Raw genomic sequence first — 9,919 nt, 5'->3', positions numbered from 1 at the left:
TGTCCCTGCTCGCGCTGCCCCTGGCGGGGGCGGCCGAAGAGCCCACCCAGAAGCCAGAGTCCCCAGGCGAGCCTCCCCCAGGCTTGGAGCTCTTCCGCTGGCAGTGGCACGAGGTCGAGGCGCCCTACCTGGTGGCCCTGTGGATCCTGGTGGCCAGCCTGGCCAAAATTGGTGAGTGCGTGTGTGCGTGCGCCAGGTCGACGGTCAGCTGCGGACCCGCCCCCAACACCCCCACCTCCTCGGTCCTCAGAATGGGGCTGGCTTCTTGCACGGTGCTGGGACTTAGGTTTGGATTCCACAAATCCGAGCTCTCGCCCAGTTCCTGCGTCGCCTCCTGTGGGTCCCTGGTCCCTGTCTTCTCCCCTGGGAGCTCTGAGGATTTGCCTTTCTGAAGGGCTGTCCCTCGCTCTCCCCAACTCCATCTGTAGGCTCCTTTGCCCTCTCCACTCCCCTCTTCCCCTTGCAGTAGGCCCTCTTCAGTCTGTCTCCCCACCAATCCCCAGCCTCTCAGAAACCTCTGTCACCGGTGAGGACGTGTGGGGACATTGAGGGGAGGGTGTTCTCCCACGAACACAGGCATCCTGGTTCTGAAAAAGCAGCCTCCCCTAGAGACCACGTCCGAGTGTCCATTCCCTTAGGAAACTACACTGCCACTTTTCCTCCAGCTCTGCCCTGCTGTCCACTTAAAGCTGCTGCCTTCTTGTGCCTGTGTGTGGGGACCCCCAGCCCGGTTCAGGTCCACATTCTTCCCACTTCAGGGTACAAGAAACTTCCATGTATCGGGGCCTTCCTATGTGCTGCCTACCCTAGATGCTTTCATACATCCGACCTCTTCAGTCCTGACAGCATTGAAGGCTGTGCTTCAGACTTCTTTTTCCCTGAATAGAGCTGCTTTTGCTTGCATCTGCTCCTTCCTCCTCCCTTCTGAGCAGCCAGTGGTCCCTCCTCCCACCAGAGACCCTCCTCCTTCTCTCTGTTGTGCAGGCTCTGCTGTGGGGGTGACTAATTATAGCTGAGCGTTGCTACTCTCTCCCCATGGATGCCGGCACAGCCTGTACTCCAGTCTCACCAATACAGCCTTCATGGAGGAATCACCCAGAGCCTAGAATTTGCCCCCCTTCTCCACAGGGACACTGCTCGGGGGTAAGGGGGCTGGGCAGGAACAGAACTTTCCACTCTGCTGTGGCAGCCTAAGATTAATAATGGAAAGTGGAACTCAATATGCCTTCGGGGAGCATGGTTCTATGGGGCTTAGATCACAGGGCTGGGGTTAATGCATAAACAGATGAAGATGAAATGGGGTCCCTGAAGGAGAGAAGTGGAAGACCAAAGTAGTAACAAGGACAGAGAGATCTATGACCACATTTACCTTAGAGGCCCAGCAGCAATGACAGTAAGAGTGGAAGGAGCCTCAGATTTGGAGCCAGCAGTTGGGTTTGCTGAGAAGTCTGTGAGTTGCAGAAGAGTTGCTGTCTTAGGGCTTATAGCAACAACTGTAGTTTTCCCCATAAATCATGGTTCTTTTCCTAGTTTGGATGACATCTCCTATGGAAGTGGGAGAAGAGAGCCTCCTTTTCACAAGCCAAAGAAAATCCTAGAATGAGAGAAAAGGCAGAACATTCAGGAACACCTTCCCCCAGCTTCATTGCTAGACTTTTTCCCTTTTATTAAACAAATATTTACATAGAACTCACTATGTGCCAGGCACTGTTCTAGGCCCTTTGGGTACAGCTTCCAAAGGGCACTGTCTTGGCATAGGATCTCACACAGGCTAATTTAGAGGTCTACTTCCCCAACACCCCAGGGATCATGTAGAGAGAGATGTGTTCACTTGTGGTCTGAGGACTTAAAGGAGAGCCAAAGAGTTTATTTTAGAGGACAAAAGTAGGAGTGGCAATAGTGTTAGAAACCCTTTTCTTCTCTCCTCCTACAGACAGAACTGTTCTATTTAATTAACATTTGGTGTGTGTCTAACATACTATGTGTCTGACATTATGCTAGGCACATTTGCATACTTTATATCATTTTATCCTCACCCTTGATGCTGGGTATTTTTCCTACGTTACAAAAGAAGAAAATGAAGTTGAAGTAAGTTAAATAATTTGCCTGAGATCACACAGAATGTGCTAAGGCTGGAAGAAGACCTGGAGATCTTCTGACTGCTAAAGCCAAAGTTTAAAAAACTACGCAGTCCTGAGTGAGCCCATATAATGGAAGGCACATTGGGCTAGGAAGTCTACACGGCTCCTAGGAGGTATAATATACATTCTGGTCCAGTTAAGGAGTGAGGACATTATAATGGGTAACATTTATTGAGTGCTTACTGTAAAGTAGTGTGCTAAGTGCATTTGAGTAGATTGTCTTTTTTTTTTTTTTTTTTTTTTTGACAGAGTCTTACTCTGTCACCCAGGCTGGAGTGCAGTGGCATGATCTCAGCTCATGGCAACCTCTGCCTCCTAGGTTCAAGTGATTCTCCTGCCTCAGCCTCCCAAGTAGCTGGGACTACAGGCACCCGCCATCACGCCCCGCTAATTTTTATATTTTTAGTAGAGACAGGGTTTAGCCATGCTGGCCAGGCTGATCCAGAACTCCTGACCTCAAGTGATCTGCCCACCTTGGCCTCCCAAAGTGCTGGGATTACAGGTGTGAGCCACTGCGCCCCACTGCAGACTGTCTTTTTTAATGGTCACAATAATCTCACGAGATCATTATTGTTTTTACTCCCATTTCGCTGATGAGAAAACTGAGTCAGAGACGTGAAGTTATTTGCCCTAAGATCACAGAACTAGGCTTTGAATCCAAGCAACTTGTCTCCAAAGGCCCTGATTTTTACAACTATCTTATATATAAAAAGATACCGGGTAGCATTTGCTGAGGTTCAAATAATGGCTATGGATAAGGGATGTCAGAGAAAGGTGAGGTCCCCTGAAGATGAAAGTATAAAGGAAGGGACATTTCTAGAAGGGGAAAAAGCAGTAGAGGCCTAGGTTACCATGGTGTGACAGTAGCACTAAAAAACAGATGACTTTGACTGCAGGAGAGGGTTTGTAGCCCCGGAGATTGGAAATTCTAGAAATCTTACATATTTCTCCTCCCTTGGTCCCAGTCTTAGAAGGTTGGCCAGGCGCAGTGGCTCACGCCTGTAATCCCAGCACTTTGGGAGGCCGAGGTGGGCAGATCATGAGGTCAGGAGTTCAAGACCAGCCTGGCCAACATAGTGAAACCCCGTCTCTATTAAGAATACAAAAAAATTATCTGGGCATGGTGGCGCGTGCCTGTAGTCCCAGCTACTTGGGAGGCTGAGGCAAGAGAATCACTTGAACCCAGGAGGTGAAGGTTGCAGTGAGCTGAGATCGCACTACTGCACTCCAGCTTGGGCAACAGAGTGAGATTTCGTCTCAAAAAAAAAAACAAAAAACAAAAAACCAAATCTGGGAGGTCATAGGCCTGTTTGTGGGAGGATATTCCATAAACTGATCTATCCTGCACTCTTTTTGCATTGCAGTATTTCACCTGTCTCGGAAAGTAACATCTCTGGTCCCTGAGAGCTGCCTGCTGATTTTGCTGGGCCTGGTGCTAGGGGGCATTGTTTTGGCTGTGGCCAAGAAAGCTGAGTACCAGCTGGAGCCAGGCACCTTCTTCCTCTTCCTGCTGCCTCCTATTGTGTTGGACTCAGGCTATTTCATGCCTAGCAGACTGTTCTTTGACAACTTGGGTGCCATCCTCACCTATGCCGTGGTAGGCACACTCTGGAATGCCTTCACAACAGGCGCTGCCCTCTGGGGCTTGCAGCAGGCTGGACTTGTAGGTGAGTGACCCTGAGACCTGGGCTTCGCCAGACCCATCACCCCTCTCCCTTCTCCTCAAGCTCTGGAGGTCCATGCTGGTGTGAGCCATGCCCTGAAAGCTCCATCCTAGGTCCCTCCCTCTGGAGTGCAAGGCAGGGCTCCCAATGGGGTTCAGGCCTCATCTAGGTCTCTGCCAGTCTGGGCTTCTGCAGCATAACAGCTGAGCAGGAGCCTGGCTACCAGCTGTGTGTGGGCTGCCAAGGCTGGGGAGCCTGCGTTACCACTCTGTTGCCTCCTGCCCTCTGTTACCACATTGCCACTTGCCAGCCCTGCTCCCCTGAGGCACAGCTGCACATCATTTCTGCAAGGGCCTTCTGTCCTGGCTCTCCTCAGGCCAGGTCAGGGGAGTTTTCTGTTTTTATTATTATTATTATTATTATCTTCTTAACTATATGTTGTCTATAAGAAATTCATTATTTTAAAACATTTATTTTTTAAATAAATAAATATAATAGGTATTTAAAAAAATAAATAACTATTATAAATCCATCAAATGCTGGCACTACACTGGGTTTTCTCTCCTTACTTATCCCACTGACTCTTCGTAGCAAGCCTTTTGTGTAGTTTGTCACATTTAGTGGATGAGGAAATAGAGCCCCTTACATTTGTTTGCTATCAGGTCCAAGGTTAGCAGAAGAGGTCCGTTTTGTTGTTGTTGTTGTTGTTGTTGTTGCTGGTTTTTTTGAGATGGAGTCTCACTCTTGTCCAGGCTGGAGTGCAATGGCATGATCTTGGCTTATGGCAACCTCCACCTCCTGGGTTCAAGCAATTCTCCTGCCTTAGCCTCCTGAGTAGCTGGAATTACAAGCATGTGCCACCACGCCCGGCTAATTTTTGTATTTTTAGTAGAGATGGGGTTTCGCCATGTTGGCCAGGCTAGTCTTGAACTCGTGAGCTCAGGTGATCTGCCCGCCTCGTCCTCTCAAAGTACTAGGATTACAGGCGTGAGCCACCGCACCTGGCATCAGGTCTGTTTTACTGAGGCTCTTTGCCTTTAGGTTGCCCTCTCTTGCTACCTTCTTTATTTCCTAACCCAAGAAATTCATTCAACTCTCAAGGTTGATGATTCACACTTTTTCCAAGGTATTACAAGAAAACATTTACCATTGCTACCTGGGACTCTAACCTGGTTTCCCTATTGAGGTAGTGAACTATTTGGGGCAGGAAGGGAAGGGAGGATATCAGATCATAATAACAGTAATAGATAATAATATCTTTTGGGTGCTTACTATATGTTAGGCGTTGGCTAACTAAGGAAATTTTATTAGTCTCAATTTAGACATGGAGAAACTGGGGCTCATAGAAATTATATGACATATTCAAGTCCCATCTGTGGTGCTTTTCTTACTATATTCAGTCCTCCACCCCTGCTGAGAATTGTGTCACATCCCTTTGGCTGGGAACCACAGGTATGGGAAAAAGCACTCTTTTGTTATTCTCCCTAACAAAAATAGTTAGCAGCCAATTTCCATTTGCTGGTAGTTATTATTACTGTTGCTACAGTGTTTTTTCCCTATTTTTTTATTTATTGTTTTTTTGAGACTGAGTCTCACTCTGTCACCTGGGCTGGAGTGCAGTGGCACAATCTCAGCTCACTGCAGCCTCCGCCTCCCTGGTCCAAGTGATTCTCCTGCCTCAGCCTCCCAGGTATCTGGGATTACAGGCATGCACTACTGCACCTGGCTACTTTTTGTATTTTTAGTAGAGACAGGGTTTCACCATGTTGGCCAGGCTGGTCTTGAACTCCTGACCTCAGGTGATCCAGCCGGCCTCGGCCTCCCAAAATGCTGGGATTATAGGCATGAGTCACTGCGCCTGACCTTTTTCCCTATTCTAAATGGCTGGGTTGAGTTTTGAAACAATCTTGTGAGGCAGGCAGATGAGGAGGCATGGCTAAGGTAAGCCATATGACGGTGACAGAACCAGCATCATACAGTTGGTAAGTGGCAAAGCCAGGCCTTAGGCATAGGTAGTCTCTTGATCTGCAGGCTGATGCTGTCTTTGCCAGCCCAAGTCCTCTCTGGGCTTCCTTGTTGTATCAGCAGGGGTGGAGCCTGGGCTTGTCCCAGGGCGTGCTGCAGGAGCCTGGGTCGTCTTCAATGACTGGCCTGTTCTACATGTGTCCCTTAATAGCCCCTAGGGTGCAGGCTGGCTTACTGGACTTTCTGCTGTTTGGGAGCCTCATCTCGGCGGTGGACCCTGTGGCCGTGCTAGCTGTCTTTGAGGAGGTGCATGTCAATGAGACTCTCTTTATCATCGTCTTTGGCGAGTCTCTGCTCAACGATGCAGTCACTGTGGTGAGTGTGCTCAGCTGACTGCCATTCCCTGACCCCAGGCTGCATGCTCTGACCAGCTAGGGGTCTGTGCAGACTCAGACCCTTCCCGTGGGTCCGCTGGGGGCAGAAATATGCTGTCTGCTTTTACTGTCTCCCAGCAGTCCCAGTTGCTGCCTTCCCACCTCACTACTGACTCTCCTCTTCTCGCTCAGGTGCTGTACAAGGTCTGCAACTCCTTTGTGGAGATGGGCTCTGCCAACGTGCAGGCCACTGACTACCTGAAGGGAGTCGGTCAGTATTTCCCTGCTCCCAGCTGGCATTGGAGGTCTGCCTCCCCTGGGTTGCTGAGGCCCTCCCACCCCACATCAGGACAGAGGAGGCTATTCGGGTTGCCTCATCTCCTCCACTCCTCTATAGATAAATGGGGTCTGGGAGGGGCTTGCCAGGGATACTGGCTCTGGGTTTTGAGCCCCTGAAAGTGCGATGGGCATCATCTCTCACTCCCTGCCAGGCAGCAGTCTTGTCAGCCCGGGTAGGGTCCAGGCCAGGGGTCATGCTGACAACCCACTCCTCCCCCAGCCTCCCTGTTTGTGGTCAGTCTGGGCGGGGCAGCTGTGGGCTTAGTCTTTGCCTTCCTCCTGGCCCTGACCACACGCTTCACCAAGCGGGTCCGCATCATCGAGCCGCTGCTGGTCTTCCTCCTCGCCTACGCAGCCTACCTCACTGCTGAAATGGCCTCGCTCTCCGCCATTCTTGCGTGAGTTCTGGGGGCCTTGCAGGCAGATAGCTGGGAGGGGGCACTGGAGATGGTTGCCCCTCATAGGGACACAGGCAGGAACTTCAGGAGTCCATAGGTTTCCCTGAGCCCTTGTGGTAGTGGGAGCCTCAAACTCTCCTGGGGAGTCAGTAAACCTCAGGCAATATTTCAGGAGCGGCTTCCAGAACTGTCCTCAGCACCCTCAAACTCTCTGGGTATAGGCTGGGCTGGAAATAGACTTCAAGGCCTGGGGCCGCCAGCTCTGGAGGCCACAGCACTTCAGAAGGTGCATCAGAGAGCCTGCTAGTCAGAGCACATTCCTCCCACCTTCCCTTCCAGGAGACACTGAGTGGGAAGCCTGGAGATCTGGACAATTAGCCCAGCACTACCACTCAGTCTTCAGGCCTCCCTGGGCTTCAGCTTTGAGAGTCTGACATCCTGTGATGGGCAATGCCCCCTCCTGCAGTATGCTCAAACCCCAGAGGCTGAGCACCCTGGAACCCTTCCCCACTTGCCATATCTCTCCATCCTCTCCCAGGGTGACCATGTGTGGCCTGGGCTGTAAGAAGTACGTGGAGGCCAACATCTCCCATAAGTCACGCACAACTGTCAAATATACAATGAAGACTCTAGCCAGCTGTGCTGAGACCGTCATCTTCATGCTGCTTGGCATCTCAGCTGTGGACTCTTCTAAGTGGGCCTGGGATTCTGGGCTGGTGCTTGGAACCCTCATCTTCATCCTGTTCTTCCGAGCCCTCGGTATTGCTGGCACCCTCTGCTTTCCCACTCTCCTTCCTGTCCCGCCCCTCCCCGCAGCTCATCTCCCCATCTGAGTCCACATCCTTGTCAATTCCTAAGCCTCCTCTTGTTGCTCACTTGTCCCAGTCCCTGTTAGACTTCAGCCCAGATACGTGGTGCCATCCACTCCTGCGTCCTCCACTCCCAACGCTTTGCTCCCACTGGCCTCCCTCCCGCTGTAGGCGTAGTCCTGCAGACCTGGGTGCTGAATCAGTTCCGGCTAGTCCCTCTGGACAAGATTGACCAAGTGGTGATGTCCTATGGGGGCCTGCGGGGGGCTGTGGCCTTTGCTCTCGTCATCCTACTGGATAGGACCAAGGTCCCTGCCAAGGACTACTTTGTAGCCACCACTATTGTAGTGGTCTTCTTCACAGTCATCGTGCAGGTGGGAGTGCCCACAAGGCTGGGTAGGGAGAGGGTCGGGCAGGCCCTGGGGGAGTCTTGAAGCCTATGGGACAGGGGCTCCTCTTCCCGCTGGGAGATGGAGGGCCCTGACTTCCCAGACCTTGAGTGCAGTGGGGTGGGGGTACTGAAGCTGAAGCCTCATTATGGGGAGAGAAAGGCAGCAGGGAAATGAATAGGAATAGGGCAGGGCTCACCTCCTGCCTGTCCATAGGGCTTGACCATCAAGCCACTGGTCAAATGGCTGAAGGTGAAGAGGAGTGAGCATCACAAACCCACCCTGAACCAGGAGCTGCATGAGCACGTGGGTACCAGAACCCCAGCCCTCGCCTGTGCCTCTCGACCTTCTCCTATTTTGGGCAGAGTCCTGATCCAGTCCCCCTACCCACCCCCCTTCTAGACTTTTGACCACATTCTGGCTGCAGTGGAGGACGTTGTGGGGCACCATGGCTACCACTACTGGAGGGACAGGTGAGGGAGCTGCCCCGAGGCTCCTTCAGCAGCAGCAGCCCCACCAGCCAGGGAAGCATGGGGGATGTGCCACACTTCTGAGAAGGGACAGAGCCAGGTTCAGGCTGGGTGACCTCTGCCTGAAGCCCCTCAGTGGCATCCCAGTGCTCTCAGGTTAAGACAAGGCTCCCCAGCGTGGCCTGCTTGGCCCTGCATGGTTTGGCAACTGCCAGACTCCAGCCTCGTCGTGCTCTGCTCTGTCTTTGACTGTCTGCCTGCTAATTCCATGGACCCTGCCTTACAGCCTCAGGACCCACCATGCTCCCCCAGCCTGGCCACTGGGACCTTCTTTCTACTAGAACACTCCTTCACCTCCCTCTCACTTCTCAGCTTCGATTCATCCTTCACAACTCACCATAGGCTTCAATTGTGCAGGGAGGCCTTCCCTGGCCTCCCTGGCTAGGACATACCCACGTCATATTCTCTAATTATCCTTTGTAGTTCTTGTCATGGTTGCAATTTTACAGTGATTTGTAATAATTTCAATTACTGTCAGGCTTTCCCATGACACTGTAAATTCCATGAGGGCAGGGACTAGCCTTGAGATTCTCTCTGGCTGAGGCCCATATCTAAAAAGCCAGGCCAGTGCTGACAGTGTCCTTGCCCCATCTGAGGAAGGGCCACCTGGCCAGGCCTTGGGAATGGGACTCAGGGCCGGGCCTGGCATCCTCTGTAGGTGGGAGCAGTTTGACAAGAAATACCTGAGTCAGCTACTGATGCGACGGTCAGCCTACCGCATCCGGGACCAGATCTGGGATGTGTACTACAGGCTCAACATCCGGGATGCCATCAGCTTTGTGGACCAGGTGGGCCAGCAGCTACCAGGTGGGCCAGTGGTGGGTAGGCAGATGGGCAGCAGAGCAGGACAGAAAGGGGTGGTAAGCAGGCTGGCCCTGAGCAGGGAGCTGGGAATTCCCAGCTGGCTCCATGGTCTGGTGAAGTGGCAGCGGCAGGAAGCAGCTGGGTCTGGTGCTGACATTCAGAGTCTGGCAGGCAGTCCAGAGAGGTGGGAAACAACTGGACTCTGGAGTCAGCAGATGTGGCTCAACCATTATCACTTCCAAGCTTGTGACCTCGGGTAAGTCACACTCTCTGAGCCTATTTCCTTAGCTGTAAGAAAGCAGGCATAAGAGGCTGGGCACGGTGGCTCATGCCTGTAATCCCAGCACTGTGGGAGCCTGAGGTGGGTAGATCACTTGAGGTCAGGAGTTTGAGACCAGCCTGGCCAACATTGTGAAATCCTGTCTCTACTAAAAATACAAAAACTAGCCAGGCGTGGTGTTGCATGCCTGTAATCCCGACTACTCGGGAGACTGAGGCAGGAGAAT

General features: G+C 52.0%; 1 protein-coding gene across 1 annotated transcript in view; it reads left to right on the top strand.

The window, feature by feature from the left end:
• Nucleotides 1–2: 2 nt before the first annotated feature.
• The window catches only part of SLC9A5 (solute carrier family 9, subfamily A (NHE5, cation proton antiporter 5), member 5), a gene marked incomplete at its 5' end in the record, with an annotated part of 24,165 nt that continues 14,248 nt past the window's right edge, over nt 3–9,919 (top strand). Inside the window, 10 exons of the mRNA XM_011932134.1 lie at nt 3–171; nt 3,506–3,808; nt 5,982–6,145; nt 6,337–6,415; nt 6,704–6,881; nt 7,420–7,640; nt 7,862–8,064; nt 8,296–8,385; nt 8,482–8,552; nt 9,268–9,397. Coding sequence (XP_011787524.1) covers nt 3–171; nt 3,506–3,808; nt 5,982–6,145; nt 6,337–6,415; nt 6,704–6,881; nt 7,420–7,640; nt 7,862–8,064; nt 8,296–8,385; nt 8,482–8,552; nt 9,268–9,397 — 1,608 coding nt within the window. The remainder of the gene's footprint in view (nt 172–3,505; nt 3,809–5,981; nt 6,146–6,336; nt 6,416–6,703; nt 6,882–7,419; nt 7,641–7,861; nt 8,065–8,295; nt 8,386–8,481; nt 8,553–9,267; nt 9,398–9,919) is intronic.

The sequence above is a fragment of the Colobus angolensis genome, unplaced genomic scaffold, assembly GCF_000951035.1.
Source record: "Colobus angolensis palliatus isolate OR3802 unplaced genomic scaffold, Cang.pa_1.0 Scaffold93, whole genome shotgun sequence".
Lineage (NCBI taxonomy): Eukaryota > Metazoa > Chordata > Mammalia > Primates > Cercopithecidae > Colobus > Colobus angolensis.
Note: the sequence above shows the minus strand (reverse complement) of the source record. Positions and strands in the feature narration are given on the sequence as shown.